The sequence below is a fragment of the Protomyctophum parallelum genome, assembly GCF_964188405.1.
Source record: "Protomyctophum parallelum genome assembly, chromosome: 11".
Taxonomy (NCBI): Eukaryota; Metazoa; Chordata; class Actinopteri; order Myctophiformes; family Myctophidae; genus Protomyctophum; species Protomyctophum parallelum.
Window position 1 is genome coordinate 41,562,573 of NC_139707.1, and position 24,464 is coordinate 41,587,036.

At 41.2% G+C, this 24,464-nt stretch overlaps 2 protein-coding genes across 20 annotated transcripts in view; one reads left to right on the plus strand and one right to left on the minus strand.

Moving 5' to 3' along the window:
* Positions 1-6,843, minus strand: part of mycbp2 (MYC binding protein 2) — a 104,971-nt gene extending 98,128 nt beyond the window's left edge. For all 19 annotated transcript variants that reach the window (XM_083777441.1, XM_083777448.1, XM_083777453.1 and 16 more), the window contains exon 1: positions 6,134-6,843. In XM_083777441.1, the coding sequence (XP_083633567.1) occupies positions 6,134-6,408 (275 nt within the window). In that variant the 5' untranslated portion in view covers positions 6,409-6,843. The remainder of the gene's footprint in view (positions 1-6,133) is intronic.
* A 5,956-nt stretch (positions 6,844-12,799) lies between these two features.
* scel (sciellin) lies at positions 12,800-23,916 on the plus strand. The gene is made up of 27 exons (XM_083776807.1): positions 12,800-13,064; positions 14,828-14,879; positions 15,098-15,206; positions 15,788-15,856; positions 16,009-16,080; positions 16,170-16,205; positions 16,367-16,414; positions 16,644-16,685; positions 16,784-16,840; positions 17,920-17,979; positions 18,342-18,395; positions 18,520-18,564; positions 18,690-18,743; positions 19,250-19,318; positions 19,410-19,463; positions 19,556-19,600; positions 19,701-19,769; positions 19,923-19,967; positions 20,078-20,146; positions 20,254-20,298; positions 20,395-20,463; positions 20,575-20,619; positions 21,028-21,108; positions 21,246-21,308; positions 21,761-21,869; positions 23,088-23,190; positions 23,749-23,916. Exons 2-27 carry the CDS (start codon positions 14,843-14,845, stop codon positions 23,763-23,765), a joined length of 1,566 nt encoding a protein of 521 aa, XP_083632933.1. The 5' UTR covers positions 12,800-13,064; positions 14,828-14,842; the 3' UTR covers positions 23,766-23,916.
* Positions 23,917-24,464: the final 548 nt, after the last annotated feature.

Below are 24,464 nucleotides of genomic sequence, written 5' to 3' on the forward strand. Positions count from 1 at the left end.
CCGCCTGCCTCTGATTGGCCTACCGACACTGCCCGTCTTGCCTGTCCTCCTCCGAGATGCAAGGGTACTCCGTGGTGGGAAATACGTACAAGATAATGGCAACACGCGACAGTAACTTGTAACTTTAATTCTTGTAGAAGAGGCAAACTAATATTGTTTGTGCCGTTTGCTTTGATTGAATAAAGTGTTAAGTGTTGATTAACGTGTATTAATCTAGTTATAGTAAACTAATACTATTATACAAAAAAAAATATAAAGATCAAGGTATTAATCTAATTATAGTAAACTAATACTGTTATACTAAGATACTAAAAGATCAAGGGAAAAGACACCTTTTTACAGTACAATAATGTTTCCAACTCCCTCACCAAATCCACCCAAGGTTTTTGAGTGGTGCAACCACTCGAAGGAACAGCAATGTCCGTGTCCGCCTATGTGTCGTCCGCCTATGTACGTGACGTTAATGAGCACGAGTATGACTATTAGTACCAGTAGGGGCGCTGTTTGCCAGAAACAGAGAGAGAGATAGTGCTGTACTGTTGCCTGCTAATGAGAGAGAGAGAGAGAGAGAGAGGAGGGGGGGGGGGTTGCACCACTCAGTTCACACGGTGACACAGGTGTGATTTTTCATTAAACATTGACGGATCCACTGTTACACCCTCCACCCGCATCCGCAACCTTGGCATCATTTTTGACCCCACCCTTTCATTCCTACCCCATGTTAACCAAGTCACCAAAACCGCCTTCTTGCACCTCAAGAACATTGCCCGTCTCCGACCCTCTCCGTCATTCTCCGCAGCTGAAACACTCATCCACGCCTTCGTCACATCCCGCCTCGATTACTGCAACAGTATCCTCTACGGCACCACCTCCAAAGTCCTCAATAAACTGCAATATGTCCAGAACTCAGCTGCCCGTCTGCTCACCAGTACCCGTTCCAGAGACCACATTACACCAGTCCTCCAAAGAATCCACTTCAAAACACTCCTGACCACCTACAAAGCACTGAATAACCTGGCTCTCCCATACCTCTGTGACCTCCCCAAACGTCATGTCGCCTCTCGCTCCCTCAGGTCTGGTGATGCAAACCTCCTCGACGACCCCAAAACCAAACTCCGTACGTGGGGCGACAGAGCTTTTGCCTTTGCTGCCCCAACCCTGTGGAATGCCCTCCCTAAGGCACTCAGAGATGCCCCCACCACCCTCCAAACTTTCAAAACCACCCTCAAGACGCACCTCTTCCCTAGCTAACCCTTTTCAGTCGTTTAATGGTCTTTAGCTTTTAGTGTTTTTTTTTCCTTTTTTTCTAATAAAGTTCAAAGTTGTTTTTATTTTATTGTTACCTCTGTAAAGCCCCACCCATGTAAAGCGTCTTTGGGTACTCAGAAAAGCGCTATATAAGTTTGAGATATTATTATTATTATTTCAAGTTTACACATGTATACAAAAATAGAAATTAAAATGCCAAGCTGACATTCTCTTGCATTATATCGTACTTGTATTATTTATTTATTTCACACCACAAAGTAACCTCGCAGGAGACTATCCAGCATGTATCTTCCACCTCGGAGGAAACTCTGGTAATGCCAATCAGAGGCAGGCGGGGCGTTACCATGTCTATGCTCGGACGTAGAAAAGATATACACGGTTTGACCACATGGGCGCCTGACACCTCCCTCTCTCATAGCGTGTCCCTCCATGTTGTTGTCGCCATTCCATAGAGAACATTGAAACTTCTCATGAAGCAAATTCACAAGAAGGGTGTTTTGGCGAGTCGATTCTCTAGTTTAGTTAAATAACCGGGGTTACGTTCGTAACGTTTAATTATTTTAAATTAAACTGCGCATCAGCAACTCGCTTAAGGGAGACATAAATACACTCCCTTCTAGTCTAGACCCAGAGTGAAGAGGATACAGACCCATCGCTTGTAAGGTATATTGAGGACCTATGAACCACCAAAGGGGTCGTCATTTCTCAAAACACGAGAGCCTGACAGTCATTTACATGCTCAGGGCTACTAGAGTACCAAGACGGTCCAAAGACCTGCTTCCGTACCCCACTCTTTTTTTCTTACTCCAACTCCAAGGCCTGACAGTTTATCAAAGTCCTGTAGACTATAACTGCCACACACCTTCCAGCCTACGGCGGGAGGGAGAGAGAAAACCTTAGATCCACACACCACATGTGGCGAGACCCGGTCTCCCCTGTGGTTCTCAATAGGCCTAAGGAACCAAGGTTCTCATGCGCCACTGGTGCTGCAGTCACATCCAGACTGTCAAAGTTGGCTAAAGTTGACAAGGACCACCAACTTGAGGTGGTACACACATGCTGGACCCCTTTACAAACGGCCCAGGATGTCGACATACCCCGAGTAGAGTGCCACTTCACCTTAACCCAAATAGATCTGAGGCAGATATTTTTTTAAATGGGTTCTGTTTCCATGTCAGTGGTGCTCAACCTTTTTAATGTCAAGGACCCACAGAATTATCTGTATTTGGCTGCGGACCCCCATCTGAAAATATGTAGTTCCAGGGACCCCCCAGAAGCAAAGAGGAGTTAAAAACATCGCTCTGAAAGAATATATAATTCAAAGATTTGTGCCACATTTTCCCGATTTTTCTAAAATAGCAAATATAGCAGCTCATAGCTACCGCGCTACGAGCTTGTAGATCTGCTATTTTTTTTTTTTTTCAATGGCTAAAGTATAACAATGTTTAAAACACCAAAGGGGGTTCCCGTCCTGAATGGGTTAATTGGAGGCTGTAGTCCTTTACTCGAGTATGACCGCTCTATAGCTTCCACTATCCATTGTGAAATCCTCACCTTGGATACAGCCTTCCCCAAAGTCATGGGGCCCCAGGAGACAAACAGTTGTGTCGTCTTCCTGTGCGTCGCTGTCCTGTCCATATAGATCCTCAAACCTCAGAGGCAAAGGGGGGTGGACAGAATTAGAACAGATCCACTGGCACAAAGTGGTCAGTTGGTTCTTGGGCACGAAGGCAGGGTTGGTCCGAAGGACCACCCTCGTCCGAGTGCACTCCTCGGTCACTGAAAAGGCATGAATGTCACTGACCCGCTTGGCAGTCACCAGTGCCAGCAGCAGCACCGTTTTCAGCGATAGGAACTGTAGCTCCACTGTCTCCAGTCGGTGGTCTAGACAGGGACTCCAACGCCAATTTCGCCAAAGCATCGAGATTCTTCCGCTCAGGGGCCAGGCCCATAACCATAAGTCTAGGTCTTCTGGCCGAGGATGAAATATTTCCCCTCGCCGCTTGCATCAGGAGATCCCTGTGCAGCCGGAGTTACCACGGCTGGTCGTACAGGAGAGGAGTTATCTCCGATCTCCACGAGCCCCACCCTGGAGCCACCAGTATCACCGGTGGCTCCCCTTACCCTCTCCAGAAGGGGATAAATCAGTGACAGCGGGAAAACGGAAAAGCAGCCCCCTAGGCCAAGGTGTCCAGGCCCGGAGGCTCCTGTCATGGAGAAGAACAGTGGACACTTCGTGTTCTCCTCCCGAGGCGAACAGGTCCACTCGTGGGCCCGTGGCAGACCGAACCTGTCCCAGATTTGGGCAGCCACTCCTTCGTGCAGGGACCATTCTGCATAATGGTATAGCTGCCTCTGGATAGAAGGTCCGCCCCCCAGGTTCCGCTCTCCCAGGACGTGGGAGGCTCAGATCGACCTCAGCCGCAGTTCGCACCAGAGCATCAGTCGTCATGCTAGTGCAGGGGTGCCCACACTTTTTTTACTTTAGCTACTTTCAAAATGACCAGCGCAACAAGATCTACCCACCAAAAATAAAAATAAAAATACCATTGCTAAATATAGTAAAAATGCACCTGAGGGGGCTTTGCATATAAGACAAATGCACTTGGAATGGGAAAGTCCTCGTGTGCTTCGTCTTCCCCAGAGACATCCATCTCAGACAGTTCTCACGGTGTTTCTGTGTAACCGGGGCCACGGCGCCGGAGTTAGAGGTCTCGGCAGCCTTCCGTCGCCGGCGTCGGGCCGCAGATTTATTTGGATCCAGCCACACTAGACATGTCCTGAAGGCCGTTGTCGTAGAAGGACTGGGTGGCTATCACGTGGCACATCGGCCGTTTCCAACCAATAGCAGAGTTAGCTTAGCTTAGTGTTCCAAGATCCGCTCGTTTGGTAAGCGTTACTGAAAGTAGTCGAGACTTCGTGAATGCTTGTTCTCCCATGAGAAGATTCAATAGAATGGCGACAACATGGAGGGACGCGTCACACGCCTGATACCTATAGGGAGGTGTCAGGTGCCCATGTGGTCAAACCCGACCAATGACATTGCTTTGAGTGTATGATGTAATGCTTCTTAGATCTTGCCAGAGGGCACAATCTCCCTTAAGCGAGTTGCTGAAGCGCAGTTTAATTTAAAATAACATAAATTAGTATTATGATAAACTGAATTGCCTTTCTCAAGCTTTTGACAATGATTGTTTCATGTAGACTAGACATTATTACTATCTACTACTCATTATAGATTTTCAATCCGAGCACTGCAAAGGATAGCCTAGCCACTCTGGAAGCTTTTTAGGAATTAATCACCATCAGTCTAAATGATTTACACACCATGTGATGACCTGATACAAACTAATAAGTATTCCACTTTCATGAACATACAAACTATTTGAAATCTAACACTGCCTTGAGAAATGGTAGTAATTCGAAGATATCAATCAATGCCATTCTGAGTTAAACTTTCTCACCAACATCCCAGCCAAATTTATTCACAAGCAAAGTCAGTTGCCCAACTTATTTAAGTTTTGTCTCTTTGGGCATGCTGCTTCAGTTCAGCCTGCTTGTGTAATGCAGGTATCTTATTTAGAAATAATACCAGCAACACTCTAAACAGTGTTGAAAACAATCTCTAAATCATATTCACAAAAGTAGGACTATTAGTAGCCCTGAAACATGACTGTCATAACGTGAACCATGGCTAGACTAATTAGTTTAAGCTGCATTGCATTTAACCACAATAATTATTTTATAATTCTTGCTGAAATGTGTTTCATGAAACTGGCTACAGTATGCGGTGCTGCAGTGGTAATGGTATACATTGTGGCACATGGGAGGATGAGAAAAACACAGTCCTCTGAGGGCGGGTTCTGCAATGATCAACCTTCTCATTCCACAACCTGACTTGCTGGATGACGTCAGTCTAATACCCGCTTGTGCCAGAAAAGCAGAGTTCACCCATTTCCCAACACAGTCCTGTCCAAAAAGTATGCATAATTTCATGCTTAGAGCAGTAGGGTGTGCGTGTGTGTGGGTGGGTGCAGGGGCCGGGGGGCACACGACCCATCACCAAGGCAGAAAAATCAAGCAATTTGCCGTTGAGCTGATGCTCTTGGTACTGTAGTCTGTAGAGATAGAATGACGCGGTTGGGCCCACCTAGACAGCGGAGCTGCTGCTGTCCCCTAGTAAATACACGGTTATAGCAAATGCATTTGTTGACAACATCAACAATAGCCTTTATAAAATGCACAGCAAACGAAAAGTAATATTTGGGTCTGAGATTGATTGTTTATTCTTTTAGTAAACGGCAACACCCCCCCCCCCCCTCCCCAAAGAAAAAAAAAGAATAGCGCAAGACAAATCATAGGGCTGCTGTCATCATGACAGCTAGCCACCAGTTAGCTTTGCTTTGGAGAGGCACTCTTTACTTCGTGACGTGAGCTTTTTGCGCTACAAAAATGCTATTTTCTAGTGCAGAAAGTGTCGACACCACTTGCGTCGACACTCTTTTCCAGTAGAAATAACGTCATTTGTGTCGATCGACCCTTATCTAAAAGGGTTCCTCGATGAGACCTCGTTTTTTTTTCTTCCGCCATGGTCCGAGTGGGCGGAGTTCTCGTTTTCAGTGCTTCTGTCAATGCAACGAAATGCGAAATTCAGCGCACCCGGGGTACAGAAGTGAACAAACCATACAAGCCCGAGAGTCAAGGCTAGTTTAGCTTCCCTAGCTAGTTGAGACAAGCTAGGGAAGTCAACATTCCAGCTGAAATGCTGTGGTATTGCAACGGGTCTTTAGCTAACGCCATGTCAAACCATTCCAAGCTATATTTGACACAATCTTCTCAACGAGAAGTGGCCAGTCCAACTCACCTTCCTTGATTGATCCCTTGTTCTTTGTCACTGATAGCTGTGGTATAAATCCTTCTGTATCGTTCTGCCAAAGCTCGCCCTGAGAGTAGAAGCTGGTACCGACTCCGACAATCGGACTGGGCTCCGGGTGTCGGACACGAACCCAGTCCCGAACCCATGTTGGGGAAATCGGTTCCAGCTCCAGAACCGACCCTGACACCCAGCCCCATCGACGGGGATGAGGAGGGTGGCAGGATCCCACCACCGGCGGCCGCTGCCGCAGCAGCACACATCATCGTTTTGGAGAACAATGCATATATATCACATCAAAGATACGACTACTAAACGTTAGATAATAACAAGGCAACAATCATAACCCATTTGTCACTGGAAAACCCCACAAGTCACGCCATGGGTCTGTTGAAAAAATGCAGGAATTGATTGATTAGCATCCAGTAGGTCCAATAATTATCGGCGTAAATTGTAGCCACTGTGGTGCAACTGTACTAGATGGGCTTCCGATCCCGATCCGAGCGTCAACACGGTCCTTATCTCCGGGCGAGGTTACGTCCTCAAGCCATAATGAAATTCCCATTTGCATCAACAACCGTTTTAATCTCAAATTCGCGCCTGGTCGTCTTTAGTTTTAATTTGTTCCTTGAATATTTCTTGACCCCGGAGAGGCAGCACCCTCAGTTGGGCTGCCATCTTAGCTTCATCATCACTCCCCTGCCTGCCTGGCTCAGGCTTGTTTCGCTGTAAGCATGCTGGGATATTTCCATGTGGCTAAACCAAGTACCAAAGGCGTATTCGCCACTTAATTGCAAAAATAAAAACATTTCGTATAATGGTACATTTTCGACATGGTAGGCCTATATTACCTAACCTACCTATTACCATTTTGACATCTCATGCATATTTCTAGGCTGAATATCAATTTCCTCACAATAAAGGTTCCATAGTTCCATAATCTTTAAAAAATAATAATAATCATAATAATATTGAAACTGACAGCTCATATCATGATGGACAGAAGAGGACGCGTTTCTAACAGACCAAGGTCAGTCCTAAGCCTCGGAAAATCACAATTTAATACTTTTAAAAGGAAAAGCACAATGCAGACCCCTGGAGCTGCTGACTACATACAACTCATGTTTTAATCTTCTGTGCAATAGGCCTACTCTCTGCAATTAATTGATTAAATGGTTGCCATTGTCATTGCCAATTGATAAATTATGTGAGTGTGGGTTGTATTATCTCTTTAGGTCTTGAGCCAAGATATGATATATTCATGAATGACTAGCCATGCACAACCACATTTTTAACCTCCTTAAATAGTGATCATGATTCATGTCTCATTGTTTTCACTGTGGCTTGACATAGAAGATGTCAATTGCCACACAAGGCCAACTTGGCCAATGAAACATTATTTCCTTTGTTTTGCACTTCAACCATAGACTGTAGAAAATAGACTTCAACATAAAGAAAGGGGAGTCATACTGGTGCATAATTTATAATATGTTGTAGCCTACAGTCACTGTAACATAACATGATGATACTGAACTCTGACAAGAGATGGCACATGTGGGTGTGAGCTGTGAGGTACTGTAGGGAATCATAATTATAACTTATAAATTATAACTTATACATAGCCTACTTTACACATCAGAACTCAAAACAAATGATTGTGTATAGTGACTAGTGAAATAGTCACTATACATCGGTGGGGACCCACCAAGCACATACATCTTTATTGACATTATTTCCAGATCATATGTTTTAAACTTTTATCCAACTTGTGCCCAGCCTGCTTGCTTGTTCTGTCAAGTACTCTAGTTAAATACAAGGTAAACTCCATTGTGTGTGTGTGTGTGTGTGTGTGTGTGTGTGTGTGTGTGTGTGTGTGTGTGTGTGTGTGTGTGTGTGTGTGTGTGTGTGTGTGTGTGTGTGTGTGTGTGTGTGTGTGTGTGTGTGTGAGAGAGCGAGAGAGAGAGAGAGAGAGAGAGAGAGAGAGAAATTGAGGTTCACATAGCCCCTAGTGGTGCTTTATTGGTTGTTTTTGTGTGGCCCAATGAGGAAAGAGGGGTAGGTCTGCAGTCTCTTCTCTTAGCAACCCAGGAAGCATTCCCAGGTTATAAAGCAAACAATGTATTTCAATAGTGATGGATGGTAGCAATATAGCAATTGTGTCATACATGTAGGTGTAGGGCCTAGTGTACACCCTGAGTGATACATTACTGACGTTAAATGCTTATTTTCTTTATACAGTTATAGAGGTTATAGAGTGAGAGTGAACTGGCATCAACGTGAACTGGCAGCAAAGGCTGCTCAACATCTCCTGTTATCCTATAACTGTTGAAACTGGTTGAAACTATAAGATGAGAATAATGGAGGGGTTGGGGACAGATTGACCCCTCTCTGTCTAGAGGACAGCGGCGCCCAGGTCAGTCACGAATGTCACAATGATGAGCTAGGATTGTAGAGATGGTATCCAGTTACTGTCCATTGTCCACCTCATTCAGGGACTGGGACTGCTGCTATGTATAACGTTTTGAGGTGTGTGTGTGTGTGTGTGTGTGTGTGTGTGTGTGTGTGTGTGTGTGTGTGTGTGTGTGTGTGTGTGTGTGTGTGTGTGTGTGTGTGTGTGTGTGTGTGTGTGTGTGTGTGTGTGTGTGTGTGTGTGTCTGTGTGCAGTTTATAAACTGCTCACAGCCCTCCTATGAGTATGAGACAGAGAAGAAAGAAATGGTGCTATTTTATCATGAACATGTGAATGCCAATTCATTATATGAAGATAGAATGAAAAGTGGTGAAATGGTCCTTTAACGTGGAAATGAAATACAGATGCTGAGTTCAGGAAGCTCTGTTTCCATGGCATCAGAGGAGTGGTATCACATTTATATGCTGCCTCTTTTAGTGGTCACAATATAACACAATATAATGTTTGTCTTCATTTCCCCTCTCTTATTGTTCAATTAAATTATAGAGCTTTTATAGCCTTCAGGCCAGGGGATTGCATGTTTTATACATAGTTTTGCACAAATTGTATTTTGATTTTGCTGACACTGGTGCCCCCTAGTGTTGCTTATTCCTACTAAACACAGAAACAGTATTATTATTACTTGTACCATTTCTTTCATGTTAGATATAATTCAAGACTGTCAGTCAGTCTAATACATCTATACATATGGATATCCAATTGCTTAAAGGTAGCCACTTCTAATGGGCAAAACAGAGCATTTGCAATGCACCCTGTATGTAAATATTTCCCTCTTCGGTTTCCCTCAGTTTTTTTTGTTTTTGTTTATATACTTACTGTGGTAAAGTTGTCAGTACCCAGTAAAATCCTCAGTGTTCATTTGTCCATTTGTAGGCCTACACTTAAAGGAGAATTCCATGCTAGAAGGCTTTCTTACCTTTATTTGTAGTTGTTACGTCACTCCCCACCAAAGGGGTCCAGGTGTTATTTTGTGCAAAAGTGCATTATTGGCTATTTGCGGCATTTCCAAAACAATATTGCGCAGAGTAGCAATTATCAAACGTATTTGCAATGCCATACGTTGAAAGATCTGTTGCCCGTGGACAAGGCACACTACCTCCGCAAGTTAGATATTATCGGCATAGATGTTTGTCCGTATGTTATTAAGGATTGGACCAAGTTGCATTGGCAGCCATAGAAAATTCTTACCCCGGGCTAAAACCGGAGCGTTCCTGTCTAGCTTGGTGTCGAAGTATTCACTTAGTAAAGTGTGCAACTTGGGATACTATTACATTACATTATGAAGAGAGGACAAAAAAAAATATTTTTGAGCGATGGAAATAAGCGAATTAGCACAACACCCCAATGCCCAATTCAATTCAATTCAATTCATTGAGGGTTTATGGTAGGGGAAATAGCCAGGTAAGAAAGCCTTCTAGTATGGAATTCTCCTTTAACACAGACAATTTAATTATGTAATGCCTGCATTCCTAAGGAGTTGGGAGGGGTGGCATATTGATCTGTTCTTCTGTCACACCCTTGCATGCTATGCACCTTCATAGTTTCAGTCTGGCACATTCAGACACTCCCAAAAATGTTGATACAATCATGACAACTGTTTGTGTACAGTTCAACCCTGTTTTTTTATCTACCTTTACTACCAAGTAGCATGCAATTTATTGAGGGGTGCTCCTGTGCCCAGCTTTGAGTGTTTGTGTAAACACAAACATTGAAGACAAAAGTGTGTAAACACAAACATTGAAGACAAAAGTGAGGACGCAAATTGTGATTGGCCAGAATGAGATGATGTACTGTATGATGATGTATGATTGATGATAAGAGCGCCCCTCACTTCACATACGATTGTGATTTATTTTAAATTAAGTAATCGATCCTTATTTTATTCACAGTCCCCAATCCTGTGTCCTGAAGCAGCTTAGTTGTACTAATACACCTCTCATGGACATGCATGCCAGTCTGGTGAGGGCTTACCCCAAGTCAATATTATATTAATATAGAATATGTATCATTTGGTGGATGCTATTATCTTTATATCCAAAAGCTCCTTTACAGTACCATGAGTTCTACATATAATTCTACAGTATATGGGGTAAAAGCCATAATCCCCAGCTTTGTTAATGCCATATGAACTGCACCAATTCGTCTCATCTATGCTGAGTGCCAAGCAGAGATGCATTGAGGGGCATATACAATGTAACATCCTCAATGTTAATTTAACTATGAATTACAATGTAAGCAAACTTGTCCATTTTGTTCCATTTGTAGCCTACACACTTATATGACTTAAATGAACACACAAAAAAAAAATATATATAGGCCTACTACTGTATATGTTTTTGAGTGGTGCAACCACTCCTAGAAGTAGAACCAGCAATGTCCGTCCGTCCCTATGTATGTTTAGCGTACCAACAGGGGGCGCTGTTGCACCACTCACTTCAGACAAGTCTGATTTTCTTTAGCATTTCTTCTAAGGTTTTTAAGAGTAGCTGAGTACATAGGAAGAGATTGCGCCAAAGAATGTATCCAACTCTTTACCAAACTGGACGTAGGAGACCGATTAGGACACTTTCATAGGACAAAAGACATAAATGCCAAAACGATCGTCTATTATTCTCTAGACAACGGTGTCTTTGAAAGAAATTCATAGGAGGAGTCAATGGGATGTTTTGAAACAAGGTTTATTTTATTATTGAATAAGGGTACACACACACATACACACACACACACACACACACACACACACACACCTCACGCGTTTAAAGTGCCTCACACGTTTAAAGTGCCAGCCCTGAAGGTGCTATACCAGGTTCTATTCTACATCCATTTACAGTAACAGTACGTGTACGTCTGTGTGTAATGTGTATGTAGAAGCTGTATTATGCCAGTGTCCTTGACCTTGTTCGACGCACAGGTTGCCTTTGACCCCAGACCAGCAATCTTCACTGAGCTTGTAATAACAAGCATCTCAGAATCACTCTATGTCATGAAAGGTGCTATACAAATAAAGTTTTTGAGTGTTGCAACCACTCCAAGGAACAGCAATGTCCGTGTTCACCTACCTATGTGTTGGTTCACCTATGTGTCTATCTATGTGTTGGTTAATGAGCACCAGTATATTACTAATTGCTAATGAGAGAGAGAGAGAGAGAGAGAGAGAGAGGTGGGGGGAAGGGGGATTGCAACACTCAGTTCACATGGGTGTGATTTATTATAGAACTCACACTCAAAGTTAGGCTAGAACTATGTAGTGTGGGTGGTGGCTGATTTCAGACTCTGGACCAGCAGTGACAGCCACCACCCACACCACATACCTGACTGTGGGACCAGCCAACTCCACCCTTCTCCTCCTTTTCAGAGACAGAGATTATGCGCCTGGGATGCTATCATGACAGAGACTCATTCAATGTGTGTGGGGATGGCTTGAAAATGGAGGCTACGGTCACAGATTAGCTAATTAGTTCTTGTGACACAGCAACTTCTGCTAAACATGGCATTCAACTATGTTGAACCCTGACCCATGACTTCACTGTCATTGGCTGTAGTTTTAAGGCTATGTTCACACTGGCGCCCCAAATCAGATCTTTTGTTTATCCAGATTGGAATCAAAAAAAGTTTTTTATATGAAGTCTGAATAGAAAGAAAATGAACCAGGCACACACTGTGACAAATGTCAGACTAATACAAATACATTGTCACGTTGCAGGATACATGAAGCAAGTAAAACGACACTGAACCTAAATCGAAGCTAAAGCTACTGGGAATCTATACACAAAAGTTCAGCTGATAAACATTGATCTGTATAATTATCAAGCTTCTAATGATGACAGTGATCCCTTTTCAATTTGTGTAATGTTAGTGGTGGCATTTGAAAGTTATGTGTTCTGTTTACACGTAACTTCACGTAGTAATAACAAGTAGTTCAAAGGTTATTGCAGTAAGATAACACTATCATGTTCTTAAACAATCTCTCCTCTCAATGTCAAACCTCTGTTTTTGCATTCCATTAAGATTTGTACGGTAGCTATAAGCTGACACGTGTGAATTAAATGTTTTTTTATGGGGTGGGTTCAGTTATCTAAAAAAAATCATTTTAGGAGATGACTCACCAAACGATGATTACAAACAAAGGCAGGACTCTCCACACCCACTGTAGGGCAATGGCTGAAAGGGCTATTTCCTGGAATACATGTCGATGGACAAGTTCTCCAGCACTCCACCTAATTCCATTTCAACCTGTAAAGAAAAAGAAAAAAACAATAATTGGAGTGCAGAGAGAGAGAGAGAGACCCACTGTTATTGGATTGTTGTCTGATGCCACACCCTTAGGTGGCCATGGAATCTCCTCCCTTAAGGTCAAAAGCCGGGGGGTAAAGCAGTGAGAGTTGTGAACACCTGATCTCTTGGCAAGGTTCGTAGCTGCGTGTTTTGCGTGTGGAGAAACCTTCAGCAAAGGTATGCAGCTTATTTCTCTTTTTCGGATTCCTAATGCAGGCATTTCCATTAATATTAACACTAACATTGTAAGCTTGGGTGAAAATGTGCTAGTCTAGGACATTTCAATGAACAGGTTTGCTTTTGTATCATACTGCTTATTTTGAGATGTTTGGTGGTGAAATAGATTAGGGCTGTATTAGGTGGTACTGTAAATGATTATTATCCAGAAGCTATTAAGCCTAATTATCCATTACTAGTACTTTTGCTTCCAACATATACATTTTTGGGTGTGCAGTAGATTGTGTTTTATTGTCAGAATGAAGGCATTAATACCTTCATTTTGGTATATGGTTGATACATCCACTCAAGTGAGGTATCCTCACTTGAACTTGATAGTGCAAACAAATAAAGATAGCATCTGGTATTTCTTTCAAGCTTTCTCCTGCCCCATTTAAACCACACATTGCTTATCAAAATAATCACAATTTCAGGTTACAAATCCATGGCATGTAGACGTAGTCAAGATCAAGATTGAATCTGAATTAATCTATTTTTATCTACATTGTCTTACTTTTGGAATGTAATATAAATGTGCTGTAGCACAGATGAATTATTCTAATACAGTCCAATATGGGTTGTAAGATTTGGCTTGTGCCTGAGGGGTTTACAGTTCCAGAATCATCCTGACTAAACCTACAGTAAACTAAATTCCTTTATCTTTAACAGATAATAAAAATCAAGCTTATGGAAGCTGTCCATATCCTATTTAGACTTTGATTAAATACATTATGTTAGCCTAGCAATCTGATCACTTAAAAGTCCCACAATCGTCATGCAACATAAGTCATTATATCATGCCATGTAATTGTGTGACTAAATAAACGAATTACTGTTTAAACAAGTTGTTGATGTGTGTGTGATAACCTCACTCACAGAGTAGCCTAGTGTTCATACTGTAGTGATCGTGCAGCAGAAAGTGTATAATCCTTATCATGAATGGTCTCTATGGAATGTTGCCCATGGCCGCACGCACTGTTCTGTTGCCAAAGGTGTGTTTAGGGAAGGTGCATGCTGTGGAGGGTGGGTGACGGGTGTGCCTGCTCTGCATACGGGGTCAAATCAAGCCAAACTGGTTTGGGGCTTAATCAGCAAGTCAGGCTTGAGCAGTGCTTGACAGACTATACTGTCAAGCACTACAAGCACTACAATGATAGAATGACTGAGCAGGCACAGGTGTTAAAACTGCAAGCTATAGGTTTTTAGCTCTAACGCTCTTCCAAGATGGAATTTGCTTGTTTGGCCTAGGGAGATATTACAGCGTATGAGCTTCAGGCTGTATACTAGGCTACAACTGACACCAGGGTCGAAATGTCAATACCTCCTCCAACCACCGCAGATGTGCTAAATATAATCATATATTGTATCAACATAGGCCATGGGTTTTCTACAGGTGGTCAAGAACTTCCACAGAAAAGGGAGTTACGCCCATATCCCCCTCCCAACACAACAGTGGTCCCCAGGTTGATTGTCAGTCAGGGTGGTGGTCCCTGGTTCATTATCAGTAGAAAATGGGCTCAGTAAGACTACATTGAATTAGTTGATATCTATGGTCTGATTTAAAATCAAAATGTGCTAATATTTAATATTTACAGTTGATAGTGCTTGGTAAATATACATGACAAACACAATGAACAGTGCCATCTAGTGGCTCATATACATACAGTTCATGCTCTAATGTTTTCTCCTTTTGTCTTTGTTCTCCTTTCATCCATCTATTTTAGGTGAAAACACAAAACATGTCTTACACAAGAAGGACTTACACCTCCCAGACACGTAAGTGCTATGGTTAGAAAGCATTCACACAGGCACTGAGCGAGTGAGCGTTAATTAGGCTACCGCTCACAGATTTTCTTCTGTGTCAATTTGTCAACATCATTCCAACAATACAGTAGTTATGCATGGTGTTGCCTATTAAGCAAACAACAATCAATGCCTGCGGCTCCTCTTGAGATGAAAGTAAACTAATGTCTGTCATCACCACGTGTTTCCAGCCAAGAGCACCAGTCCTAGCCAGGCAATTGAGGACAGCAAGAAGAAGTCATCTCTGCTAAGAGACAGCAGCTGGATTAAGAAGGATGACGATGAGGATGAAGCAGTCGAGTAAGTCACTCACTGTGATATAAAATAAGATAGGCCAGTGGTTCTCAACCTATAGGGTCCGGACCCACCTTGTCGAGGGTGAGGCCTTGTCTGTTTGGAGGATTTTGGTAGTCCAAAATCTTAAACATGCGGCAGAATATCATAACGTTTTGGGTATGTTGGGGGTCATTGTCAAAGATAGATACAGATAGACTACTACATTAGCCTCAGAAACACACGGGTGTGTATAATGAATGGCGTTTTTATAGCACTTTTCCAAGTGCTTTACAATGGTTCATTCATACATTGGGAGGTGAAGCGGCGAACAGTCGACGCCAGCATCCTCGCTAGACAGGAGGAGCCAACCCACAGGTCATTGGACGACCTGCTCTACATCCTGAGCCACAGCCACCATGTGTGTACACACATGGTTTGACACCACACCTGTGTCACTTGTCATAGGAGCTTATTAGAGAAGTTCATACTGTGTAGTTTTCTGTTGTCGCACATTCTTCGGACACATGCACAAGTATGTCATGCACGTACATGTCAGTGGTTGAGTCATCCCGTTTGAATTATTTTGTCTTCTTTTCTCCCATTAGCCGAGATCCAAATTTCGGCAAGACAATTTTGGGCCGATATAGCTATAAGTCCAGTGAGACTCTTGAGAGGTAAAAGCTTTGATACATTTCTCCTTTTACACATTTCTTTAAACAATATAGCCATCTAGATAGATTAATTTACATTGACAATGACTTAATGTTATCACAGAATCGCTTTCATTTAAATGTAAGACAGTCTTAACCACTTGTTGTTCTCATAGGACTGAGCCTGTTGGAACAACAAGTCCAACAAAACTAAGTTCGACATCCTCGGTGCAGTCTCTCAGCAAGAGGTAACTGATTTTAATTGAGTTATATCATCACTCGATATCCTGTTCTGATACAACTGTGCTTACTTTAAAGCCTATTTCTTTGCTCACAGATTCAGTGGAAGTCAGGATGAGCTCAATGACAGCAGGTTGGTGTATACCCATTCAACAAACATACTGCACTTCACTTTAGCCTTACTCAATGTTTTTAAATGAGTAAAGTGGATATAAAGATTGGAGTATAATTTAATGGCAAAATCCACTTGACATACTTCAGAATCATGGATTAATTATGACTTCTATTTGACAGCACACTACCTTCCAGCTATGGACGGACCTCCACATCTTATACCAGAAGGTATACTTTAAAAAAGTATTTATGATAGAGGAGTTACTTTGTAGAAACACCCTAAATACTGTCTTTTTCTGTAGCATGCATCCAATGCTCTGAATATATATATTTACATCTGGGGTTATACAATCAACATCAACAATTCAGTACAAGTTATAATAGAACAGTTGTTTCTTTTAAACGTGTATTGAGCGTCTAATTGTGTGTTTGTGTAATATAAATTATATCATTACAGAAGTACGAGCACCAAGACAGATACAGAGGCTCCTAAGACCAGGTTGATCCCTTCACTTCAGCAAACTGCTATTAAAAACATTATCACACTGAGACTGAGACACTTGAGGTAAATGTTCTGTTCTACTACTTTTCTGACAGTACCACAACCACTACCATTACCAAGGATGGAAAGACCACTGAAACCACCACTAGCAGGTAGGCAGCAGACACTAGAGCATTGAGCAACTGTGATTTTCAAACATTTTAATTTCAAGGAGCTGCATTTTGACATGAATTAGACTTTAAAGGACCCCATTTTATACAAAAAAATGAATGATTGATTGTGAACTGTGTACAAATAGAATCTAATGTGTGGGACCGGGTCCATTTCAATTTCAATATCAATTATTTAGCTCGACCCTATAAAGAATGCACAGTAGAGTGGAGACCTTCACCAAGGCCTGAAAATATCCCCAGTTTGCTCATTTGAAAGTTTTCCCTGATGATGGACAAAGTTCATGGGGTATCACAATCATAACTCTGTCGAGTGCCTACTTGCGCATTGCACACAAGTAGGCCATAAATGGCCTACTTGTGTGCAAGCAGAGCGCGCATGTACTGTTGACCGCTACAAACTTTCAAATCTCAGCCTCTGTAAAACAATGAAATGAAATACTAAAGTCGGGTTATAACTGGCTGTCAATGGTGACGTAATTACGATATGTTTCAATATTGGTTGGGTAAGTTAACGTATGTATACATGTACGTATGTAAGTTGTAAGTTGAAAGTACTATACTGTGGTCGGCTGACTTTTTTCTGCGTATGCTCAGAGGTATATATACTAGATGTTGATGGTGACGTAATTAAGATATGTATCAATGCTGGGTTATAACTGGCTTTTGATGGTGACGTAATAAAGATAGGTTTCAGATTATACATGTATAGGTACAGACATTACCTTTAATTCACCCGACACATATCCTAATTAGCGTCACCATCGACAGCCAGTTATAACCGACATTGAAACATATCTTAATTATGTCACCATCAACATCTAGTACTGTATATACCTCCGAGCATACGCATAAAAAAGACAGCAAGACCACAATACTTGCACGCTCTGCTTGCGCAAGTAATAATAGATTTCTTCTTCTTGGGACCATAAATGTACAGAACAAATTGCATGGAAATCTGGTAATTACTTTTCTATGTTGATCGCAGACAGACAAACAGATGGGCAAAAACATATTTATTGACAGATTTTGTGTGACCTTAATATTCTCTGTATCTGTAGGTCCTCTGTGAATAAACCTACCGCCTTCACTGACCGGGTTTTCGCTGATGTCAAGAAAGGGTAATTAATAATAATAATAATAAAACAGATTGGTTAGAGATTAAACAAAAGAACAAGAACAAATCACAAAAGTAAATAATACGTTGATTGATTTTCATATCTGTTCACACATGACAACACAGAACACACCCATCCTATTCGTCATCTACTAAAACAACCAAAGTGACAGAGACAACTGATACTAACAATAAAGCGTAAGATATGATCTCTTGACTAAATGAACTGCTTGGGAATGTGTGCAACTTTTAAATTATTTTATTTTAACATCTACTAAAATAAATTTACATCTAGTAAAAATCATTTTGACATAATTATTGAATACTAGTAAATAAAAATGTTACACTTTTTATTTTACTGTGTAGAGCTGAGGACAAGCTCATGATGCCCAAGTCTGTCAAAGACGATTATCCAGAGAGGTAATTTGAATCTTTTCCTTTTTTTAATTGACATTGGAAACGTCTCAAATTTCATTGGAACTTGATTTAATTTTATAATAATAGGTAATTGTGCATGTACTTAATGTTTGTTTTTTAATTACAGTGTGTCCAAAAAAGAGACTGTGAGCGTGAAAAGCAGCATTAAAGGGTAAGTCTTACGCGGAAAGTAGAGACACAAGGCTATATGCTTTTGTACCAAAATACATCACGTGAATGTGAATTGATACATACAGAGTCTACCGGGTAAAGCTTCTGCATGTTTGTTTTCCCCAGGGATGGGACTAGTACAACTACCACGACCACCAAAACTACAACAACCTCCTCCACGTAAGACATGACCACTACTAATATAACACTATAACACTACCTCATCCTCTAGCACTCCTCATTTGTTTCTGTCTATAATATAACATTGTTTCCTGCTTAGATATACTCTTGTCAATCCTGGTCTCTAAACTGCCTCCCCCTGGCCAGCCAGGGTGCCTGATGGAGGGGAAAGGAACTGGTTGGAATAACGTGTTCCTTCCACGCGCTACGTCCAACCAGGGAAACTCCCCTCTGTCAGGTGTAAAGGAGCAACTTGGACACTCAAGCATGAAGGAAGCATGAGTTAAGTCAGTTGCTCTCCCCAGGTTGGCGGAGGGTGTGTAGAGCCCAGGATCACATTAGATGATTGACACAGGGGTGAAAAATGGGTTACAAAATCGTGGGATAAAATATATATTAAAAAGAAAAGATATACTCTGTCATTCTGATGTATGTTGTTTACTTTACTCACATAATGCTATGTATGTTAAATTTACATGTGTGCTGTTTGCATGTTGCCTTTCCAGGGCTGAGGATGATCCATTCGATACTCTCCTGCGGAAATCCACAAAGTCTGACATCTCTTCTCCTGTCAGGTAGTACAGTATGTTGCCCTGACTGCAATAAAAAAGAAAAACAACAACAAATATTAGCATTCACTAACATGTAAAATCTCCCAACTTTAAGCACTACAAGCATCATCAAGAGAGATGTGGATATAGTGGACAGCGGCAGTAAAGGGTGAGTTCTGACTGAGTGAATGTTATGATACCATCATGTTCGAGAGACTGTACTAGTAGTCTGTCAGCTAAATGTATGCGTTTTCTTTGCAGAGATGACACTAAAACCACCACAACCACGACAAGAACCTCCTCCTCGTAAGTTATAATAACCTTTATCTGTAGTGCATCTATTTTGCATGCTAAAATCCTAAAGTAATGGTGGTTCATGACCAGCCTGTTGATAATGACTTCACAGGGCTGAGGATGACCTGTATGACAGCCTCATGCCTAAGTCCATGAAGTCCGACCTGCTGACTCCTGTTCGGTGAGTTTGAGTTACATGAAAAACTAACCTGCACAAACGATAACAAACTAGTACTACACTGTGTAATCATGTGAAGACTTGTGTGAAATAAACACATACATTAATACAGTGTAAGTATCATCTCGGCTAAATGCACATGTGTTTTCTTTGTAGAGATTACACTAAAACCACCACTACCACTACAAGAACCTCCTCCTCGTAAGAGAACCATAAATTATTTTGTCTGGTAATCCATAACTAACGTAATGTAATGGTGGTTTATGACCAGGCTGTTAATGATAATGATAATGTCTTTATTGTCTTCACAGGGCTGAGGGTGACCTGTATGACAGCCTCATGCCTAAGTCCATGAAGTCGGACCTCTCTTCTCCTGTTCGGTGAGTTTGAGTTACATGAAGAAATGTGCATACTGTGTGAAATAAACACATACATTAATTCAGAATAACTATCATCTTGGCTAAATGCACATGTGCTTTCTTTGTAGAGACGACACTAAAACCACCACTACCACTACAAGAACCTCCTCCTCGTAAGAGAACCATAAATTATTTTGTCTGGTAATCCATAACTAACTAACGTAATGTAATGTAATGTAATGTAATGGTGGTTTATAATGTCTTCACAGGGCTGAGGATGACCTGTATGACAGCCTCATGCCCAAGTCCATGAGGTCCGGCCTCTCTTCTCCTGTTCAGTGAGTTACAGTATAGGCTACAAGAAACAGCACAAACATTGAAAGATGGAGGCTGGTCTGAATGGTGTTACAATATGAAACATGCTTTTATCTGATTTGATTTATCTGCAGCGCCACCAGTCCTACTGTCTTCTCGCCGACATCCTACAACAGCAGGTATTGGATAATTGTCTTTCTTAAAACCTAACAAACATTTTCCACAAAGTGGATAGAAAAAGTGAATAGAAAATCTACAAGCTCACAACGTTGAGCAAATGTTGTGAGCTTGTACGTAGATCTGCTATTTTCGCTATTATTTGAAATAGGACAAACATTGCCAACATTTATCTCTGAAATGTTGTAAAAGTCATACGAATAAAAAAATACAAATACTGAAGTAAAGTACAGATACTCAAAAAATGTACTCAGGTACAGTATTCAAGTAAATGTACTCTTTTACTGTCCACCACTAAAATGTACAATGACATATATCTAATATTGTAATAACTGTGCAGCAGCAAAACTAAGATCAGCTGTTTGAAAAAGAACTATTTTCAAAGCATTTATTTTCTCTTTCATGCACAGTTACAGTTCATATAGCACCAGTGATGACACCCCATCGACCATCACCCGTACCACCTCTTACACTATCAGCTCCGAGCCCAAGTAAGGACTATAGCCTATCAACTACAATTCACTCACTTGTAAAAGAGCATCTTTATTCAGTATATACACGATACATAATACACCCAGACTAGAATCCAGATCCAGGTGAATAAACAGATAGAAGTTTAACTTTCAATTCAAACCAGGGTGGACCTACTGTCTAAATCTTCTATCAAGACCACCTACTCATCTCCTGAGAGGTATAAAAACAATGAAATCAGAATCAGAATATCTTTATTGTCATTGTACAAGACAACGAAATTGATTTGCAATCCAGCTCAGTGCATTTAAAACAAAAGACATAATACTCTATATAAAAAATAAACATTTAAGGCATATTGCACAGTAAGTCCTTTTAGTCCATAAAGTGTCAAGTACTGTGTCAGTGTTTAGAGCTATGACGGCTCTGGGGTAGAAACAGTTTTTCAGTCTGTTCGTCCTTGCCTTGATGACTTTATAGCGCCTACCTGAGGGCATGAGTTGCAGCAGGTGATGACCTGGGTGGGATGGGTCCTTGAGGATACTGTTGGCTCTCCTGCTACAATGTCTCTTGTATAGTAAAACAATGCTAGTTATAGTAAAAGTTCGGCTTTGTTATGGGGGCTTATGGGCTTACTGATGATGTCCTGGTATACCTGCATGGTCTCTGCAGGAAAGTGCTTGAGAAAGATCTGTGCTCTTCATGCCGTAAGCCCTTCAACTCTGAGGCCAAGATGGTCCTGGACGACATGAAGATTAACTGCCATGCCTCATGCTTTAAGGTGAAGTACTGTCAATTACACCTTGGTAAAAACAGAATCTATTCTTTTGTGTTCACGATAGGCTATAGTAATCTCAAGCAAAGAAGAGGTTACCTATGTGGGCTGTGTTCTTGACAACAAACTGACACGTTAAAAAATTGCATAAAAACTTAAGTGATCAAGAATAATCTGATGTTAACCAGTTTTAGTGATTTTTCTGGTTTTATCCTCACAACAGATTTTGTATTGACCTGTGCTTTCTTTGAAATGTACTATAAACTGCATTTTCAATCAAGTCAATCAAAGAATAAGGTTTTGGGGCAGGATGTATACAAAAGTGCTCTCAAGAGTCAAGACTCTAGCTGGAACCCTCATTCAATGCCATTTTGATTATGCTTGCTCCTCTGATTATGCTTGCTCATCTCAATGTTACTCAAAACTAAGCTTCAGACCTCCCCCGAGACAAGCTCATTCGACTACTTCTTGGCCGTAAGCCTGGGAAGCCAGAGCCCCTGGTTGTCCCAGGTACGATTTCAGGCCATGGCCAGCAATATGTGTCCCTGACAAGACTCCTTTTTTAAAATATTTTTGTGGCTTTCGCCTTTATTTTTTATAAAGGGATAGGTATACAGTAGGCTGACAGGAAATGGGGAGAGAGATGGGTGGGTGACATGCAGTAAAGGCCGTCGGGATCGGGAGTCAAACCCGCGGCACACTGCCAGACTGGATCACCAGCCAAGGTGCCCAGACGGCTACGCAAGCCTTGAGGAAGACTCTTAGCTCCTTATTGCTCACTGAGCGCCGTAAAATGGATGCTAATTGCTCCTACAGTTGTAGGATGGGTGAATAAATGCAGAGGACAAATGTCATTGTGCAAATATACAGTGACAAAAAACACCCCAAGGAGTGGAGAGGACACTATATTCTATTCTAAGCCCATGACCGCATTCAAAATTAGCCTGAAAAAAACATCCACAAGAGGAGGTAATTTCCCATCTCCTTTGTACTGTACATAATAGTGTTTGTATTTGTTGATGCCATGTATTATGTCATCAACATGTACTATTTGAATATATTCAATAGTACTATACTCAACTCACCGCTCTTCCGTGACCATGTTTCTCTTTGAAAATAACAGACTCCCTTATGTATATAAAAAGGTCTCAATTGTTCTGTTGAGTCAGGAAATGTGCAACCAAACAATCAATAGGAAACTTGTTTTTCTTGTGGTTTTCACAGTGTGAGGTGTGTAACTGCTCTCTGGGTAACCTGAAGGCTGGGGACAGCATGTGGATATACAGACGCACGGTGCACTGCGAGAACTGCTTTGATGTCACCAGAGGTAGGCCAATGATAAAGCTGAGGAAAACAAAAACAATCCCCTGGAGCTCTGGAAGCTACTAAACAACCAACTAGGCTGTGGTCAGAAACTAAAAACCAGGTTTACAAACATAAACATCAAATCGAATGACACCCTCATCACTGACAAGCTTGGTGTAGCCAACCCATTTTTACCTCCTTTATGATTAATTCCTGTTCTGTTCTTTGGCTATATATAGAAGTGTCTATTTGTACGTCTCTAAATGTTTTTAGACAAACAAGGTGGACCCTCTTGTAAACAAGTGTAATGCTTTATTGGGTCGTCCACTCACAGTTAACAGTCTTTGTATTGAGTTGTGCTTTAAATGTACTGTAATTCTGAAAACTGATTGATTCAATCAATCAATCAAATGAATGAATCAATCAATCAATCAATACATACATACAGTTATATGCCTCTATGGAAATACTTTGACTCAATGAGTTTACTGCAATAACAAAATCCCACTGACTAAAGGTTGTTTATTTGTATATTGGAGAGTTTACAACTTAATGTAATTGACTCTTTGTTTCTTCACAGAAAAATGGCATCGCTGAATATTCCTGTCTCAAACCTTTGAAGAAAGTATAAGGAAGAATATTTATGTTTATCAATAAATGTTGGTGAGCAAGGTCTTTGCGCATAATATTGTAGGCCTAAGTGTTGCACATGAGATGCTTATCTTCAATAAATATATAACGTACTCCACATCTTTGTATTTTTCATAGCATTTCCTCTGTGGAAGATGTTACGTGACTTACTGTATAATGTAATAATATATAAGACAGACATATAGGGCCGGGGGCTTGTTGTGTGTGCAATAGATAGGATCACCATTGAATGTACTGTGTATGCAATAAATGTGTCAAACATATTGTGCTGTGTTTACTTATCACTATATTTTGTTGTTGTTAATATGGAAGGTTCTACTGCAAATGTGTAGCTATTTTTATTTTAAGGGTTGTTTTTATTTTTTATTTATTTTGTATTTGTCTAATAAGTGTTACTCTGATAATATAAGCATTAGTTATGTGTTTGTAACATGGATCCATGCACATCTCTCCAGCTCTATTAAACAGAAAATGTATTTTCAAGTCGGTATACCGGTACCTTGTATCCAGTCAGGAGAGAGAACTCATACAGTGCAATTGGGGGTTGGGGGGGGGGGGGGGATTAAGAAAATTACTTGTTTTAACCAACAAAATAATTGGCACTTTACCCTACCTTTAATTTGAATATCTTCCATAATTCCATAA

Bases quoted from the DNA above. Each gene is read 5' to 3' on its own strand.
- scel (XM_083776807.1), top strand. From the start codon at position 14,843: ATGTCTTACACAAGAAGGACTTACACCTCCCAGACAC. The intron at 19,968-20,077 runs GTAAGAGAACCA...TTGTCTTCACAG, and splicing joins ACTACAAGAACCTCCTCCTC to GGCTGAGGGTGACCTGTATG. The intron at 20,299-20,394 runs GTAAGAGAACCA...ATGTCTTCACAG, and splicing joins ACTACAAGAACCTCCTCCTC to GGCTGAGGATGACCTGTATG.